Source organism: Trifolium pratense, linkage group LG7, assembly GCF_020283565.1.
Source record: "Trifolium pratense cultivar HEN17-A07 linkage group LG7, ARS_RC_1.1, whole genome shotgun sequence".
In the NCBI taxonomy this organism is placed as follows: Eukaryota; Viridiplantae; Streptophyta; class Magnoliopsida; order Fabales; family Fabaceae; genus Trifolium; species Trifolium pratense.
In genome coordinates this window covers 55,623,592-55,643,467 of record NC_060065.1, presented here as the reverse complement: position 1 = coordinate 55,643,467, position 19,876 = coordinate 55,623,592, and the positions used below count along the sequence as shown (strand labels likewise).

Here is a 19,876-nt window from a genome sequence, read left to right as displayed (position 1 = left end):
TTGGGAAGGGAAAAAAAAAAAGAATCATAATTTAAAATTATTTTTTCCATTAAACAATAGTACTACTACAATAGCATCACCGTAAACCGCATTCTTATGTATAGATTCCAATTCAACTTGCATATTGTTTCATTGGAGCATAAAAATTCACTCATGTGAAACATAGAGCCACCAAAGGATAGTGTGAGGCTTAGAAGAATTATGAGGTTGATGACGACTAAACAGAAGATAAAAGTAGGGATGTGAAAGCACTTTGAAATTTGACTGCCTTAAACTCATGCTTACCGACAAATAAAATATCTTTCATACATTAAATCAAAATTTAAAATTATTTTATAAAAGTATATAATTTAAAATATATAATGATATCATTAACTTGTGCATCATGCATCATGTTAGAATTGACCTTATAATATACACTTTAGAATTGACCTTATAATACTATTATACCCGAAAATACAGTCAATATTCAGAAATACAGTTAAGTGGTTAATAAGCTCCTCTTAGGACAAATCGTTCGGAAGAACCCGAGTTTAATCCCTGATGGGAACAATTATTGTTACCTTAGGACAAATTGTTCGGTTAAACTCTGGATTATCGGGACCTTCCCCAGGAAGCTGAGGGTATACAGTCAATATTCAACAACCAAATGAAACCAACACTCATAAGGGCTTTAAAAAATGATACTAGTAGGTTGCAAATTCACTAAAGTGTAACATGTATTATTTAAGAATTTAAGAATTCTAAATCAGCAGAGGTTCATCAAATCATCCCAAGGATAAAAAATGAAATTGAGGTTTAATTGGATTCTGCTTCTGCAATTACTTGACAAAATAAAAAAAAATCATATTTAATAGTTAAATAAGCCTATGAAGGATACTAATCAAGATAAGAGATCATACCATAGACAGCAATAGCTGGCTGTATTTTAACGAACCATATTTAATGGCTAAAACTTAAATATTCCTTGCTGCTGCTATCTGCAATCTATCAATCTAAACCATAATGAACCACAAGTATTTAAATAGTATCACTATAAACCTAGAGAATATTCACTACCTGATGTTTGCTAATAGAAATAGTTGGTGATTCAAGCTGACTTATTCACTACTAAACCCATCTCTTATTTGTACTCGCACTCTTAGCACTAGGGAGAGATCGTCTTCTACTCTTCTTTAGGTCCCTACGAGGTGACAATTGCTTACGGCTCGAAGAAGAAGAAGCTGCATTAGATTTTTGAGACGAAAGAAATTCCTTAAGAGGACTAATGGATCGAAATTCTGTGCGGCGTTCAATGAGTCTCCCCGACGAATTTAAGGTTTTTGCTGGCGTAGATTTCAGATCAATTTTACAATCAGAACTTTTGGTCGGCACAATGACATCAATAGGAGGATATTGTGCATTCTTGACGAGAGGACTATCAGAATCAGAAGATGAGGGGCTAGTAGAGCTCTCCATATCATAAATGAGGTTATCTCTCATTTGTGGCAGCTGAGTTTCATTTGAAACACTGGCAGAGAAGGATGGTCGACGAAGCCTTGTAAGCTGCATAACCTGCAGTCAAATTTGTTGATAAGAAACACGCCGTGTTGGTTGCTTTGAGAGCTAAGAAAAGTAATTTGATGTTGTAATGTACTTTCAATAGTAATTCATATTCCGTGCGTGCAATTAAAAAACACAAATTGGCCAATCAATTTATGCTTATGCACCAAATCCAAATTTGCCAATTTGCTCACTCTAATTTTTTTATATATCTATCATGTGTATATGTACCTTTTGTTCTAGAACAACCAAATCCTTCTTTAGCTTAGAAATTGATGTGTTCTTCCTCCGTATAATGTCTTCTAGTTCTGCAACCCTCTGTTTTAAATGGTAAAAATTGATAACTGGATTAGTAAACGGGAAAAACAATTTCCATTTCCAACTTTAAAGGATAAAATGCAGATATTACCTTGCTATTAGCAACCTCAGAAGAGTTCAGCAGAGCGGTTAGCTCTTTTATTGTTGTCTCCTTCTCTTCACAGTCCCTCTTAAGATTATAAATATCTTGTTCTACAGCCAAGTTGTTTAACTGAGCATAACAGAAATCGTGTAAAAGATAATATTTAGCAGATAATATAAGTCTATATAACACAAAATGAGAACAAATTAACAATATATTAAGTCAATGCATTTAACTATGTTGATGCAACAATACAATTAAGCAACTACTATTCATTAACTTGGTTCCAATTGAAGTCAAGACAGCAACCAAGCTATAAAAATGTTTGATGAATGAGTCATCAGAAGCTGGTTTGATAAATTTATAACAAGAATCTTATATCAAACGGGCAGATAATCTGATATATATATATATATATATATATATATATATATATATATATATATATATATATATATATGTACTTATAATAGAATAGTCATTACCAAGATCATTCAACCAAAATTCAAAGGCAACAAGAACAAACTAATTCTGTCATAAAGATCACCAAGAAGTTACTGCTTAAAGAGCTAGACTAGAAGCCTAAATTGCAGATATATAAGTGAAATTTGGAAAATTACATAACCTATGCACGCAGATATGGTCATATGGATGCTACTAAAGGTGCTCAAATTTCTTTAAAAAAAATGGTGCTCAGATGAAATGTTGGTCCATTTTCTCATATAGGACCCTCATGAAAATAATACCTGAATATCAGCAGCAGATGTGACACTTGAAGCAAAATCCCACATGTCAGACATTCTTCTCTCCTCTTGTTCTTCATTCGAGAAGGGTGACTTATATTGGAGCACCTCATTTCCACTGGAGGCTCTTCTACTAGAGGCATCCTGCTAACAAAGTCAGTGAATGATCAACTTTGGAAAATTACATAACCTATGCACGAAGATATGGTCATGTGGATGCTACTAAAGGTGCTCGAATTTCTTTAAAAAAAACGGTGCTCAGATGAAATGTTGGTCCATTTTCTCATATAGGACCCTGATGAAAATAATACCTGAATATCAGCAGCAGATGTGACGCTAGAAGTCAAATCCGACAAGTCAGACATTCTTCTCTCCTCTTGTTCTTCATTAGAGAAGGGTGACTTATATTGGAGCACCTCATTTCCACTGGAGGCTCTTCTACTAGAGGCATCCTGCTAACAAAGTCAATGAATGATCAAATTTAAGCGAAGTTGTTCCAGTGTAAACAATTGCGGGTTGTGTAAAATAACGGTTTGTTCAAACTTCACTTCACAACAATGCTATAGTGCCGCTACAGCCACTATTTAACAGTCCTTAGTACTAAACAGTGTATCGCGTAACAATAGTAATTTGTTCAAATTCCGCTACCCTATAGCAGATATTTAACAACATGGAGTTGTTTAGTAGACACATTACGAAGATGCAGAGTTATCATTGCCCAGCACCAAATGAAAAGCTATATAATAACCACAGTACAGTTAATAAGTTTCTTACCATCGATTCATTACGGAAGGAAGAGTGTTCATCGCAATGCCAACAACCACAATCAACAAACTTAATTCTCTCGGAGCCAAATGTTTCATCTAATTGCAATTCTCCATCCTTGGTGGATAACTTGTTTATGGCAGCAACTGTGTTCTCTTTCAAATTCGAACTGTTAAGCTGCTCACAAAGATTGTCAAGCTTCTGCTGCATGCTCGATAACACCTGGTCCTGGAAAATAGTGATGAAATAAAACAATATTAATGCAAACATTCAAAGTTGGGACAATCAAACAAGTCCAATGGTTCATTTACCAACTAAGCATACAAGTACAAAGTATATAAGAAAAATAAAATAATCAATTGACCGTCACAACTTTTTCTAAGTATCTTATAAGTACAAAGTATCCATCGTTGATTAGCAATGACTAATCATGTAGGGAAAACCTAAAAACTAAGGGACATAAAACTTGATTGGCGAGCTAAGGGACACGAAATAACTATTAAAACCTAAAAACTAACATAACCATTAATTCAACATTTACCTATAAAAAAAAAAATTATATCAACCCTCTGGTTCCTAAGGTTAGGCCGCGAGCTAAGTAAAGTCTGTCCAACAATTGTTCCCACAAGGAATAAAATTCGGATTCTCATGAATGTATTCCAAAATCAACTTTAATCATGGAAAAAAAAACACTAAAGCACATTATTAAAGTTGATTTTGGAATAAGTTCATGCAAATTATTAAATTGAAAGTTGCAGCAAAAATTGGCCCCATCAACAATATTATAAGCATCAAATCAACAAATTAAAAGTGGATTAAAGAACGATAATCATACCCTAAATTCAACGGACTTCTTAAGATTCAAAATCTCCTGATTCTTCTGCGACTTCGCGGCGGCAGCAGCAGCACCAATAACAGCAACAATGAGAAACCGATGAATAGGAGGAAAGAGATTCCAAGCGAATGCAAGTTTATCAGTTAAGCCACCGCCGATTGTTCGAGCGGAGCTAGCTTGATCGGCATTAACAAGCCGACCTTGAAGGTTAATCCAAGCCATTGGCTTCTCCGATGAGATCGGACGGCTCGGCTTAACGAAAACGGTTGAGGTTGATAAACGGCGGCGGTTAACGGGAGGAATGGAAACGAGACATGGAAACGGTGAAGTTACGTTTCCGTTAGCGTCGTTGTTCATTGCGTTACCGTTTGTTTGAAATTTGAAAGAGTGTTTGAATTTTAGAGTTTGAGAGGGAAAAGAAATAAGCGATTTTAGTATTCACTATACGCCATTGTTTAGAGTTGGAAGGAAGCGAAACTTACAGTGTCAAATCATTTTCTTTCAAATTCTCGGTTACTCTCATTTTTTGTTTTTTTCTGTATTTTTATTTTCCATATAGATAAATAAAATGAAAATTCTAAAAAGGATATTTTCAAATTAATCATGTCAATTTATTAAAGTAGTTATTTGACTATTATTATTAAAACAACTAAAAGTAGTAATTTTTTATAGCAACATAAATATTATAATTTTCCGTATATAGAATGCGTAACTTTATGATGAAATCAACAAAATAAGAGTTTTTATTTTTTCTTTATGTACCCAAAAAAAAAGTATTTTTATGAAAAAAAATGAAATGTAAGAAAATATATTAAAAGATTGAGTGATTTAATATGATTGTTGATATGGTCTCGTAAATTTAACTAAATTGGTAGGAATATGAGAATAACGCATTTTAGATGTGGAAGTCAAGGTCCGAACTTCGACACTCCACTTATTCACTTTAAAGATAAAAAATTTTTGACAAAAATAAAATATACACATATATTTACTTGTATGTTTAATTTTTATACACTTTCATTTGGTGTAAAGTGTAAAAGGTTTTAGTTTTACATTGTTAATACAACGTAATCGTAATTATTTACTAGACCCTTACCCGTGCGATGCACGGGTGTGATGCCATTGTTTTTAATTTACAATTGTATAAAACTGAAACATTAAATATTATTTAAAAATAGAGAATCCGAGACTCAAAAGATTTATTTTCTAAGGAGAAGTGATGTGACATTGTAAGTGAGTGGTTAAATGAAGAAATATTATTGGTTTAAGGATTATGGTTTACTTTACATGAGTAACAGAATAACTATCTAAAATTTATATATACAGGAGTAATAGGATATATCTCCGCACAACATATAAATCTATTTCAAAACACACAAAAGATTGAATGAAAAGAGATGTGGCAAAATCTAAGTCATACAATTGGCATATAAATAGTGACAGAATTAGAAAAACTCAAATAAAATAAATAAAATTAAAGGGTACATACCTTTTAAAAATATTTCAAAAGGACATATGTGAAGAGCATCAACCTCACGGTTCAGTTTTTTTGAGTAAGAGATGATGACCCAAAGCCTAAAATCAAAAATTATAAAAATAAGTATATCAATAAAAAAAATGAATAAATAAAAAAGTAAAGGAAAGGAAAGTAAAACAACTGTTACATAATTCAATTAAAAATAAAGTATATATTATTTAATTTGTATCATAATAGAATATGAATACACATATACAGTAGCACTTAACTAAACCTATAAATGGATGTGCAACACAAAAGTTGAATGTATGATCTGCAACAAACAAAAAATGTCAAATTCTCTTAATTTTATTTGTTATGCAAAAAGTTAATTTTTGCAAAAAATAAAATAACTACAACAAATCATGGTTTTAGAAAATAACATAAGTATTTATACCTAATGCACAAAAGATGAAGAGGCAAGATAATGGAAAGAGAAATTGTACATATAAGATATGAAAAAATCTATTCTCACATTCAACCGAAAAAACAAATGGTAATATTGTTAAGCACATGATTGAGCATCAAGGGATGAAAATATTTGTTTCTAACATTCGTAATGGTTAGTTAGGAAAATATGAATAAGATACAAATTAAAACAATTGTAACCTATATATTAAAATATTGGTAGAAGAGTCCAAGGGATGAAAATTGAATTGTGACTTAAGAGATGAAAAAATATTACCGAGAGTTACAAAGTTAATTAGTGTGTATTTTTGTATTCTCTCCTTATTATAATATAGTAAGCAAAAGTTATTATATTCGTCAAAAAAAGTAAAGGCTAAGTAAAGGCTTGAGTGAGTGTATATTAAAAAGTCATAAGTCTATAAATGTAGAATATGAAAAGTATAGAGATGACAATAATAATAATAATAATAATAATAATATAAGTAGAAATGATGTTTCATTGTAAAGTGATTTAATTGGATTTAAATAGATGATATGTCTAAATAAAACAATTTGATTGGTCTAAATGGATTAGGGTTAGGAGAACTATTTAGGAATTATATATATAGATAGATATGTGATTGAGTTTTTTTTTATGACATATAATTTAAAGATCTTAAAAAAAAAAGAAGATAAAGACATATATAAAACAAAATAGGCACAAAAAATGCCTAAAAATAAAGTACAGACATAAGTCTCATGAAAATAAGAACGAAGATTAATCCACAACAATCTCTATGCAAACTTTTGGATTGGACAACCAATAATTTAAATCCAAACAAAATCCTTTTTTCCTAGCTTCCAACCACCACCAAATGTGAGTTTTGCTATTATATATAGACCAATATACCATCTGAAAAATCATTGTGGTTAAAAACACTATTATTACACTCTTTCCAAATCAACCATAATGTCCTTACTAGCCAGATTGCTTGAAGATAGCTCCTGAATGATTTGCGAAAGTCGTGCACCCCTTAGAACTGAGATGCCAGAGCTATAACATTATCAGGATGAACGCATGGAATCTCTAACCAAAATATAATACCATACCAAACAACACCAGAAATAGGAAAATTCAGGAATAAATTGTGAACATCATTCGCGACATTACACCCGATCGGACACAAAATAGAGTCATTACGAAGACAATCACGAACAAATAAGTTATACTTCGTAGGTCATTGTGACTTAAGGGAAATCTCATCCACCCAACAATCCTTCCAAAGTAAAGTCCTTTCATCATCCCCTATCTTCCTTAAAATGTTATCACCAGACTACCTCCCATCTTCTGTTTCAGTCTCGCACCTAATACTATGAATAACTTTCCACCAACTAGATGCTCTATTAGTCCCACTATCCACCTGACCATCTTTTATACCATATTTCGTCGCTAGCACCTTAAACCAAAGACCCACAGGTTCCTGCAAAAAGCCTCCAGCACCATTTACAAAGTAAAGACCTTAAAATTTAGTTTAATAATTTGATAATTTAATATTTAAACGGAAGAAAAAGAGAGCTAAATTAATATTTTTCATATTAATGTTTGATATATAGTGCTAACATGTACAATGGCTCAATTTTTAAGGGGATATGTAACATTATTCACATTGATGAGAAATGGTTTTATTTCAAAGAAAAGTTTAAGAAATTTTACTTGCTTTATAATTAAGAAAATCTAATACGCATTTGTGAAAGTAAAAGTTTCATATCAAAAGTCGTGTCTTTATTAGCTATAATTCGACTAAGGTTTGATGCATAATGAAATGAATTATTTTTTGGAAAATAAAATTGGTGCATTTTTTTTTTATCACATAAGCATTGTCTAGAAGGTCTAGTATAAATATGTTACAAATAATATAAAACCATTGATATAGCTCTTCCTAACAGCTTAAGTTTTTGGGATAATCGATTATCTGACATGGTATCAGAGTCTCTATGACTAAGTGGTCTAGAGTTCGATCTCCGCTCTCCTCACTCTCTAATTAAAAAGTGGAATTTAACCATATGGTAGGTGGGCCTATGCATCATTCACGCTTCAAGCCCAAGTGGGCTCTTGCGTGAAGGGGCGTGTTAGAAATAATATAAAACCATTGATAAACTTTTGGGATAATCGGTTATCTGACAAAATACACGTGTAAGTGCACTTGAGACCAATTCAATACAATCAATTGATAAAGATGTTCTAAGGATATGTTTTCTTGAGAATGTCCTACCGATAATTAAGAAAATGCCAAGAGAAGAAATATGTCATCTAATATTTATTTAATAAGATAATGCAAGAGCAAGAACGTTAACACGTTGATCGTGAAGATGATTTATTTTTTTACCAATCTCACAAGATGGACGTTTGATTCAACCACCAAACTTTATATTTAAATGTTTTAGATCTTGAATTTTTGGTTCAATCGTTACAACATATCGAGCCCATAATTTTGTTGAGGATCTTGTAGATGCAGTTGAGAGAGGTCATTTGAAGCAATAAGTTCATGAAATCATGAAACCAACAAGTTTCCTCAACTATTGAGAAATGATTATAAGATAATAAAAAGACAACTCTCTTACTTAAATTTTGACGGATAAATCTTGTGTAGTTTATTCAACACCTCTTTATATTCTATTCACATGAACTTTCATCATCATCGTCTTCACGAAATTTGTTTAAATCTAATCCATATATGGTTGATGATTCTATGGCAGACAAAATGATGAAAACTCCATATATTTAAATATCATTGCAGATAATGGGTTAGTTTCAAACAAATTTTCTGACTATGATAGAGATGAAAGTTCAGATGAAAAAGAATAAAATGAGGAGTTGAAGAATTCGCTCAATATTTATTTGCCAAAATTTTGCCAAGAGGGTTATATTTTTACCATCTTATAACCCTTTCTCTATAACTAAGGGAATTTTTTGCTTTATGAATTTCAATCATACATGATTGCAATGTTTATAAAATACGGATAACTTCAAATGATCTCTCAAACACATTCACAAGATCATCAAAAAAATTAGGGACTCTGTATGTTGCAAGGCTTGATTGAACTGAAAAATTCAATATGTAAAGCATTTACATTTAAATATGGAGAGTTTGATGGTTGATGTATCAAACAAATATCAAATCCATCTTGTGAGACTACTAGACAAAAAATTTAATCTTCATAATCAATGTGTGTTCGTGCATTATCTTGTTGAATAAATATCATATGGCATATTCTTCTCTTGCATCCACAGAAAATTCGAAAGAATTGGTATTTTGGGGGAGATTCAATGCAATTACTAATTCATGATTTGACATATACAGAATGAAAATCTCATTCTCGATTCTACGAGAATTTTTAATGATAATTTGGAAATGATGTTTAGTTACTTACCAATGTGCTTATATATATGTGTCTTCATTCAAACATGTATCATATGGTTGAAAATTTAAATCATATGAAAATGTTCTGCAGATGATATCATTGGAGAATTTGGCCTGAATGAAGTTGAGAATCAATACTTTCTGTTGTATTGATATTTAAATTCAATAAATGGTGCATTCTATTTGTATTTTGAGGTTGAACATCTTCATTATCAATTTTTAGATGAGTGATTTCATCATTTAAATCTATATTAAAAAATGAAGCCTCATAATTTGAAGCCATGTGATTTATTTAGTCCAAAGTCTAAATTTATACAAGAAAAAATCACAGTTTCACTACAAAAGTAACAGGGAATAGAGGGTTTTTCTGTAGTAGTTAAAAGCAATTTATGAGGAAGAGTTTTTTGTTCCACATTCTAACGTTTTTGCTGTAACATTATTAAGAGAGTGTGAATTTAAAAGGATGAGTGATTTAAATGTTATTATCTTCGATTTTTTTATAAGAAACAATTGATCAACAAAAATTAATGCATTTGGACTATATTAATTTTTGTTGACTAAGTTTTCTCTTGCACACACATAGAAATTAACAATCTTTTCCTTAAGTGGATAATGCTCGTCGCTATCAAATATATGCAGCACCTCATAGTGCTCATACATATCACCATGATTTGTTGATTTATAAGATATCTTGTACATAAATATTTATATTGTTTATATATGAAAATTGAAAAGTGTTTATGGTATAAGTTTATACTAATTAAATTATTTATCTACTATAATCCATAAATGTAGCACATGGGAAGCTACGAGGATACGGTTCCGGTACCGATGCGGGATACAATATTTTTAGAAAAATTAATGTATTTATATGAACATAAATTATGATACGGTACGGGTATGTACCCAATACTGGTACAAGTACGTATCCAGCATTAGTACTCTTTCTCAAATAGAGTACCTGTGGATCATAGATGGGAAGTAACCACATAAATCTGAAGCATTGAAAAGATTGATTCTCTGTTAATAATAGTAGATGCCAAGAACTTCTCACATGCAGTTCACACTTTTATTATTTTTTTTTTTTGTACTTACCACTTTGTTGTATAGTATGTTGTAGGAAAAGGATTTTCTAGTAGTGTAACAGAAGAACATAGTAATAATTTTGAGTCTTCTGATGTAATTTTAACGGTCAAGGTTGTTTTAACTAAAAGACAATTTTTAATCTAAACCGTCTGATCTAAGATAATGGCTGAAACTGAAAACCATGTGTGACTACATATAATAATTGTAGCAAAAAATCTTAATCCGTATGTTGTAGGGTATGCTTCTAATACTGCACCCTTATTTATTTTTCTGTGGATTATTTCAAATAATGTTGTTGCTACAGTGCATCTACCTTCCATAAGGATCCCACACTAATAAGTTTAGGTTAACTTTAGTGATCTGACATCATAGGTGACATGGCCTTCACTTAAATGGATTTGGATTTGGACCCCACATTATGGCCCAATAGATATATGCTTATGTTGACACCATTGTCCATTGCTTCTAGTCTAGTTGTGCCATGCCATATAGTATATCCTAAATTTCTCACTTTATATTACTATTTTTTTTTTTTTGTATATATCACTTTAGAGCATTTTCCTTTTTTAGCCATCATCCAAAGATACCCAACCAAATTATGTTTAGCTCTATATGTATTGTTATCATGACAATTGACATGATAGTGTGTTTGAAGGAATAGTGTTAATTTGGTGGATGTTTTTACAATTTTTTTAAAAATATTTTTTATATTAATAAATTAAGTTTAATTTGTATAAAATTGAGTTTATTTATATTTCAATATATTTACCAATTCCTAAAATAAGTTATTCACCAAAAAAAGTTTTGTATTTACCAAAAAGAAAATCCAAATATAAAGTTTGTAATAAAATACAAAATATATTTCATTCCTTTTAATCAAGCTTAGTTACCTTTTCACTTCTATAATCAAACTTACCTTTTAAGAAGAAAAAAAAGATAATTTTAGTTTATAATATAATGAAATATATGTTAAAAATTCTTTTATGTATACTCTATTTGAGATAAATATAAACAAAATTTGTTGGTAAGGCGAGAGCTTCAAGCCCGATTTCAAGCTCAGATAAACACACACCCCACACAAGTACCACCCGACGAAGGGGGACGGGGAAAGCTATAGGCCCAATATTTGTTTTACGTACATAAATTATGCAATAATTCAAAATGAATTTTGATTATATTTTTTTCACTTAAGAGTTGATATTAAACAAAATAAATGATATGAAGTAAAAAAGATTCATTTGACTTTAGATATCTAATACCAAATTGCAAATGAGAAGACATAGAACCACCCCTTGGCTTCACCAAACACACCAACATTGAAGAAACATTTTTGAAAAGAGTAATGTAAAAGGTAATACAACCTCACACATAGACATCATTCATAGTCATATAACCAACAAAAATGTGTCGGTGTCACGGCACCCCCCCATTATTATCTTTTCGTTACGGCAAAATCAATTAGATTTCATCACCAAATATGGGCCCTTAATGCTTAAATTTTCATCTACTAACCACATGGACTTTTTCTACTTCCCTAATTAACACTCAACTTAATGATATTTTCTCTTCCCCCTCTCATGAATCTTTTATACCCCCAATATTCCAATTTTGCCCTTGCATAAACATTCGGTTCGCAGAAACTGAAATTTTTCTAGTGCAAATTCATAGTAAATTTTGGTTTTTAGAAACCGAAATTTGTTTTCAAGGCAAAAAAAAACTTCGGTTTCTACGAACCGAAGTTTTTTCAAGGGCAAAATTGGAAATTCAAGGGGGATAAAAAATTCATGGGGGTGGGGAGAGAAAATATCCAACTTAATTTATAACCGACTTTCCTTCCCTAAGCTAGTTCCATAAACGTTGAAGAAATGGCACCCTACAAATTTATCTTCATTTTTTTTTTTTTTTTTATATATTATCAAGGGTGAGTGCATGAATAAACGTATCTTTGGAAATGCAATAAAATAAAACAAATAAAAGCTAATCTAGCTAGATTTTTTTAACTTGGTGATACCAAATTATTACAAATCTGTACAAGGACTAATTACTTACTTAATTAATTAATTAATCACTTTGCCGTTATTGTTGTTGCTTGTGTGGACAGGTACACTTTGCTTGACAATCTTGAAGCTTCTATAAAAGTGTATATACATATACATAATGTTGGAAGAAAATTAATTAGGTAATAATCCATAATTATAAGATATTGACATAGTTGAGGATTAATTTTTTTTTGAAATACCTCAGCTTGCTTTTGTAGGTCTTTGATGTAATCTACAGCCAAGTCCAACATATCTGCTGTGTTTGTTTGCTACAAAAAAAAGTCAGAAATAACGTTGTACCTTAGCATATCCATATTATATGGTTTGAGACTTTACAAAATTAAAACCAATGATGCATGTTATATTGTTTTAGTACCTTATCCATGTTTGGGACCAGATCTTGTAGCTTCCTCATACGTTCACTAATTTTAGTCCTTCTAACCTGAAACCATTTTAATGAACACCTTAATGTATATACAACTGCCCCAAAATCATGTTTTTTTAAAGTAAATCAGGTATCTTATGCGCGCAATGCATGGACTAATCACTTAAGTCTTGTGGAACCAAAATGGGCGGCAAACTCTCCATAAGAGTTTGCCCAAACCGGATATCAAGCCCAGAACTTCAGTTAAGCTAGAAGAGACTCGTCTCATATGAGCGCTCTTGGGTCCAAAAAATAATCATGTCTTAATAGTATTATAAAATAAGTAAAAATGTAAATTGTTTTATGATTTCCTAAACCAAAGGAAAGTATCAATTAGAATTATAAATAACCAATTGAGCTCAATAAACTTCTTTTAAGAATGAATCGTTTGGAAGAGAATCCTGACCGAAACAATCGTTAGTCAACCTCTCGGCCGAAGGTTGCTTGCCCTCATAGGCTTAAGAGTTAAGACCAAGAAAAAGTTATAACTTTAAAAATAATACATACCCTTTCTGCTATGCTTCTAGGGTGAGTGGCACAACCTCGCTTAGCACGAATTTTCATCGGAACAGAATCAGAGAAATGTAGAAAATTTTCCATAGCTGCCATTTCAGATGAAGTATTTGGCATACTCAATTGATGAGCCAAAGGAGATGAAGAATGTCCTCCTCGTGTTTCATTCTAATCAACCACAACAAAATCATGTCAAACAATTTTCGATCTCAACCATCTGATCTTAAATTAACAGTCAAAATCATTTAAAGTTAATTTTGTTATCGTGTAATCTGAATCGTCCAATCTCAGATGGCTGAGATTATGAAATTTATATCAACCGAGGTCCAAAATTAAACGAATATTAGATAGTAATCTACCTGAAGTGTAGCTGCATTTAAACCAGAAAAATGTTGTTTTGAATCATTATCTCTAAATCTTTTTAAACCACCAACATTTTCAGACATCATTTCAGAATCATCCCAAGTATCAACTTGATAATCCATATACTCATTACCATGACTTTCACCATAAGCTTCACTTTCTTGATTATTTTCTCTATTATCTTTGTCACCAATTTCAGCTATTGTTGACATTATCCCTGATGAATAGTTTGTTGAATTCTTCAAACTCCTTGCATTAGAAAATTTTGCTTCTTTTATTGAGTTATTCACAGCTCCTATTGTTCCCATTCCTCTCATACTAACATACCCTGCCAAATATTAAACTCACATAAAATCATTATAACAACCTATGTGACAAAAATGAAGCCTAATAACTAATACTCCACTAGGCTTTTATTTTTCACCACTTGTTGTAACTACTAAATATAAAATATAATGTCCAACAAAATATTAAAAATTTATCCTTATAATATAGCATCATAAACCCCCTGACAAGAAGTTTTGTACCAAAAAGAAAAAGAAGAAAAATATTTTCTTAGGAAAATTATTATTTTTCTCTCTATAAGCAGGACAAGGAAAATTGGGTGGAAAATAATTTCTTGAAATTGTACATGTCACTGACGGTATCTTATAAGTTATAAGTCGGTATAATTGCTTATTTGGACCAGAAACTATGATATAATTTTTCTATATTTAGTTTCATCGATGAAAATCGTGAAATATAAACATAGCAATTATGCTAACTTATAGTAACTTACAAGGTACTATCACGGACATGTACAATTTCAAGAAATCTATTGTTTCTGATTAAAATCAGCAATAACATATAATCAAATGTAATTCCACATCATTAACGAGCGGTAAGGTCAAAATTCGATTGTGGAGAATCTAACACAACTTGTGAAATAAGTGTCTAAAATCTTCAACAAAAACTAACAAATTAACGTACTAACATTGACCGTTTAAAAAAAAATGCGACAACTAAAATGTCAGATTTAAAAATGAAAATTAAAAATGTTGTTTCAATTAAAATAGAAAACCAAAATTGAAGAAAAATAGATTAAAAATAGCACATAGGAGATTATGTAACATACCATTTTCAATGTTAATTTGAGAAAATAATCCAGCTGGTGAACTACTATGTCTAATAAGATTAGAATTATTTCCACCATGATTCTTCACTTGTTGCAACCGATTAACTCCCATTGAAAAATTTCCATCCAAACCAGAAGAAACATTTTGATTTGGCAAAGGTGGCATAACTGAACTTTGATAAAAACCATGAGAAGGAGTAACAACAGAGTTATTATAATTATTATTCATATTCATATTCATATTACTCTGTTGATGAACAACTTGTTCATTGTTGATTGAAGCCATAACTTCTTCTTGTTTAACAGTAGATTCAGCTGAAATTTTTGGAGTAAGTAAATCTTCTTCTGAACCTAAACTATTCATAAACCTTGAAAAAACTCGTTCTGTTTCTGGACTTGAAGGTCGATTGAAAACATGCTCATAAAATTCTTTATCAATTATGTTGTTGAAATATGAACTTGGTGCTGATTTGAAACGTGTTAAACCTGATGAATTTACCTGTGGTTGTTGTTGTTGTTGATGAAGATCTGACTCCATAGTTATTGTCTTCTAACAAAGGTTTCTTTTTTTCTTTCTTGAGAAAGTTTTTTCTTTAAAAATTATGAATTTCTTTGACCCTTTTTTCAGATCTATAAGTAGATGAAATTCAATTTGTGTTGGAGTTTGAAGTGTGAAGTGTGATGTAGTTTGAGTGCATAGGATTCAGGACAAAACAGAGGAATGGAAAATAAAAAATAATAATAATAATTGAAAATATATATATATATTAAAAAAGGGTGGTGTGAAAAATATGAGTATTTATTTTTTTGTAAATTATGAAGGGAAGACTATTATAGTTGAATAATTTTTTTTATGGTTGAAAAAAATTGTGAGAAGAGAACAAGAAGAAGAACAGCAAGGTCTGTGCAAAACAGAAAACTTTTTATTCCCCTGTTTATGTGTTCCTCTGTGATGTTATTGTTGTTGTTGTGGTTTGAGTGGTGGAGATGCTTTTGGGTGTATTGTATTGTTGGAAAGAGAAAGATTATATTAGAGGGAAAATAAAAAATAAAATATTTTTTTTCTGTGTGGTTCTTTGTGCAGCCAATGGAAAGTGAAAAACATGATCATAAATCTTGCTGCTCAGATTTGATGGTTCATTTTTAATTTAATTTTAGGATAGGTTAGTGTCTCCCGGAGTATTTTAATTTTTAAAGCGTTAACTTCACATATTTACATAAAATCTTCATAAAAATTCACTATTTAAAATGCTTAATCTTCATAAAAGCTCACTATTTAAAATGCTTAAAAAATATCACATGAATGTAAGTTAGCATTTTCCTTAATTTTAAGTCATAGTTAATCAATGTCCTAAAAACATCATTTGATGAATTTATAAGAAAAAATTGTCAAATTATTTAATGACTAAAATTTATAAATAAGTTATATATTACGACTCAAACTTCCATCAGTATTTTTTAAGTCATAGTTAATCAGTGTCCTACTAATTAAGTTATATTTTTTTTTACCAAGTGTTATCTGGTTAGTGGTGATTGACACTGAACTTAGTAGGGAGGACCACGGTTCGATCTCCCGCAACTTCATTTGGGAGGGGACTGGAACCACTTGATACCATAACTCGCCCCGAACTCTGGACAACTAGGGGCCCTCTTCCCCTAGAAACCAGAGGGTAAAAACCAAAAAATATAAGATATTTTTTTTTTTGCAAAAAATATCTTTTAAAATTTCTTCAACAATATCTGAAAATAGTATTTTCCTTTTAAATTTACTATAATGTCCTCATATATGGGAACAAAGTGAGTGAAGGATGAGGGTGACACGTGAGGACTTGACACGGGAGAAAAAAGGAAAAAGTTGATCCCTACCATGTTTACAGAAAGCAATGTAGGTTTTGATAAAATTGGTAGAGATACCAGGTGAGTGAGTGAAGTGGACTTTTATTTATTTATTGCCTGCACAGCTGCATATGCATCACACACACACACACTGTACAGTGATAGTACTAATCCAGATTCACACCGGTAGAAGATTACAGTATGTGGTTAAAATAATATTGTAACTTTTTTTGAGAAAAAAATAATATTGTAACTTATTAGGTTTATTATGTGAAAAAAACGACTATTTTTTAGGTTTATTGAAAAATATGCGTGTTACTTTACTTGATGTTCAATATGAATGAAACCTTAAAATTAAGAAGTTATCGATAAACATAATTGTATTATTAGTTGGAGTTAGTTTATATGAAAAGAGCACATGAATGAAAGAAATTATTTTATCAAAATGAGAGGAATTTTGAGTATGTATAAGTATGTGACTGTAGTTGACGGAAGATGTATAAGAATTGGTTTGTATTATATCAATAAGATGCATATCCTTTTGGATAGTTCGTACAATAAGAACTCAACAATTAAACATGTTTATAACTTGAAACACTTTTTGGATTGGTGGGCTTATTAGAAACTCATATATAAAAGTGTGTGAATGAGGACAAAACACAATATAAAGACTAATTTTGGTTTGCGGGGATTTCGAAAATACTTAAAAGCAACATGTGATGTTACAAATGATATTAGAGCATACCTCTCCTAGTATGATGTGGTTCAGGGATGAACCAAGCGAAAGCAGGTGAAAATGTGACGCTAATTAAGGTTTACGAGGACGGAGAGTGATTGTAGGTGCATAAGTCTTGGACAATGAACTACTAGTGAGTTTTCTTATACACAATGGGCACATAAATCAATCGAATTTACATCAAAATGAGAGGATCTTGAGAATGTAGATGTGTGAGATTGTATAGTTGAAAGAATTATTACAATAATTAATTTGTAGTACCTACACCACAAAATACATCTTATTTTTGGTAGCTCATATTATAAAAATTCTACATTTAAGCGTGACTTGGAACAATCTTTGGATGTGTGACATTAAGAAAAGTTTTGAACAACTGTGCATGTGACGACAAAAGAAACTAAAAAGACTTGTGTTAATTTGTGAGGACAATCGATAATACTTAAAACAATTTGTCTCTTTTATGATCTTATTCCTTTTTTCTTTTTATAAACACTAACAAGTGCCTTTATTTTTGGTACATACACTAACAAGTGCCTTAATAATACATAATAAAGAACTAAATATAAAAATATTTATCTCAAGAATCTTTGTAATCAAATTTTTAAAGATAAAAATAAAAATTCTACATTTAAGTGTGACTTGGAACAATCTTTAGATGTGTGACATTATGAAAAGTTTTGAACAACTCTGCAGATGAGGACAAAAGAAACTAAAAAGATTAATGTTAATTTGTGAGGACAATCGATTTTTTTTTAAATAAGTCAAAATGAGATATATTAACATAAAACAGCCCCCTAACACAAGACGTACCGAGATAGACTACAAAAGTTTACATAGAGTCAAGTAATCCAAATACAAAACAAATCATACAATGCTCAAACAAAGTAAATGACTAGACCACCAACTATGGTAATTTAAAGCTAACGTAATACTCGTCAACTTCAACCACCTAAAGGAGAAAAGCTTGATATTGTCCAACAAAAGATAGGGTGTGTCTGTTGAGCCTTTGTATAATCGATGATTTCTCTCCGTCCAAACAACCCAAACGCATACAAGCCAAATGAGTTGCAAAAAAATTCGTCGCGCTCGAGATCCACCTGCTGAAGATGTAAACTGGACAAAATGATCATGCAAAGTAGTGAACTCCACCAAAGAAGTGTCAATCCACGAACGCACTAAATCCCAAATAGAACCAACATAGCTGCACGAGAGGAAAATGTGATAAGCTGACTCGGCCTCTCCACATTCAAAAACACAACTGTGAGCTGTAGAAGATAAAACGTCTCGAGTAACCAGGTTTACTTTCGTGGGCAATCTGTCACGCAATAAACGCCATGCGGATATGGAAACCTTCAAAGGAACCTGAAAGTGCCAAATAAGATTCTCCGCAACATCATAGTAACCAAATCATGAGACGTCAGAAGTTGATAAGCTCCCCTAACTGTATAGTCTGAGGGAGCTTTGAAGAAGGAAAGAGCATAGACAGGTAGAGAGGTCAAAACAGACTTTAACAGAAGCAGACGACCACCAAAAGACAAGAAGCAACTCTTCCACCCAGACAATCTATTATTTATACGAGTCAACACCGGTTCCCATTGTGAGGACAATCGATAATACTTAAAACAGTTTGTCTCTTTATGATCTTACTCGTTTTTTTTTCTTTTTTCTTTACTTTTTTTTTATAAACACTAACAAGTGCTTTTTTTTTATGGTACATACAACCTTAATAATAAAGAACTAAATATCTAAATATTTATCTTAAAAATCTTTGTAATCAAATTTTTAAAGATAAAAATATTTTATTTTTTAATGCAAAGTTTTTATTTTTGAATTATTTAACATATGTTGTTAATTGTGACATGTTAACAAGATTAATTTTTTTTACTTGTATTATTTTTGACCAAATCCTTGTGTGCAAAGATAATATTCCTTGACCAAAAATAAAATAATATTCCTAAAAAATATGTCACAGATATGGTATTTTACTACTATTTTATAATAAAAAATCAATCAATTGGTAAAGACAAAAATGTACTATCCCGTTATATTGGGGGGCAAGCAGCTGTCATTTTCTTTATTTAATTATGTAATATAAATATTCACTTCCCTATCTGTTTATTTTACTTTTACATGTGACCTCATCAGCTACGTAATA

The 19,876-nt window shown here is 31.0% G+C and overlaps 2 protein-coding genes across 3 annotated transcripts; both read right to left on the bottom strand.

Moving 5' to 3' along the window:
• Positions 1 to 701: 701 nt before the first annotated feature.
• LOC123894041 lies at positions 702 to 4,761 on the bottom strand. 2 transcript variants are annotated; one of them, XM_045943910.1, is made up of 7 exons: positions 4,286 to 4,761; positions 3,460 to 3,678; positions 2,997 to 3,140; positions 2,689 to 2,829; positions 1,952 to 2,071; positions 1,774 to 1,860; positions 702 to 1,554 (listed from the first exon to the last, which is right to left on the bottom strand). In XM_045943910.1, the coding sequence occupies exons 1-7, from the start codon at positions 4,640 to 4,642 to the stop codon at positions 1,111 to 1,113; spliced, it is 1,512 nt and encodes a 503-aa protein (XP_045799866.1). In that variant the 5' UTR covers positions 4,643 to 4,761; the 3' UTR covers positions 702 to 1,110. The 2 variants fall into 2 exon arrangements, with proteins under 2 accessions (XP_045799866.1, XP_045799867.1); XM_045943911.1 differs by having other exon boundaries at positions 2,997 to 3,137; positions 4,286 to 4,758.
• A 7,879-nt stretch (positions 4,762 to 12,640) lies between these two features.
• Positions 12,641 to 16,152, bottom strand: LOC123894039 (transcription factor bHLH130-like). The gene is made up of 6 exons (XM_045943909.1): positions 15,150 to 16,152; positions 14,032 to 14,363; positions 13,667 to 13,840; positions 13,112 to 13,177; positions 12,936 to 13,004; positions 12,641 to 12,826 (listed from the first exon to the last, which is right to left on the bottom strand). The coding sequence occupies exons 1-6, from the start codon at positions 15,685 to 15,687 to the stop codon at positions 12,773 to 12,775; spliced, it is 1,233 nt and encodes a 410-aa protein (XP_045799865.1). The 5' UTR covers positions 15,688 to 16,152; the 3' UTR covers positions 12,641 to 12,772.
• Positions 16,153 to 19,876: the final 3,724 nt, after the last annotated feature.

Bases quoted from the DNA above. Each gene is read 5' to 3' on its own strand.
- LOC123894041 (XM_045943910.1), bottom strand. From the start codon at position 4,642: ATGAACAACGACGCTAACGGAAACGTAACTTCACCGTTTCCATGTCTC. The intron at 2,072-2,688 runs GTATTATTTTCA...TGTTATGCTCAG, and splicing joins CATCTGCTGCTGATATTCAG to TTAAACAACTTGGCTGTAGA. The intron at 1,555-1,773 runs GTACATATACAC...ATTTGACTGCAG, and splicing joins TGGTTGTTCTAGAACAAAAG to GTTATGCAGCTTACAAGGCT.
- LOC123894039 (XM_045943909.1), bottom strand. From the start codon at position 15,687: ATGGAGTCAGATCTTCATCAACAACAACAACAACCACAGGTAAATTCA. The intron at 14,364-15,149 runs GTATGTTACATA...AATATTTGGCAG, and splicing joins TCAAATTAACATTGAAAATG to GGTATGTTAGTATGAGAGGA. The intron at 13,005-13,111 runs GTACTAAAACAA...TTTTTTTTGTAG, and splicing joins TGGTCCCAAACATGGATAAG to CAAACAAACACAGCAGATAT.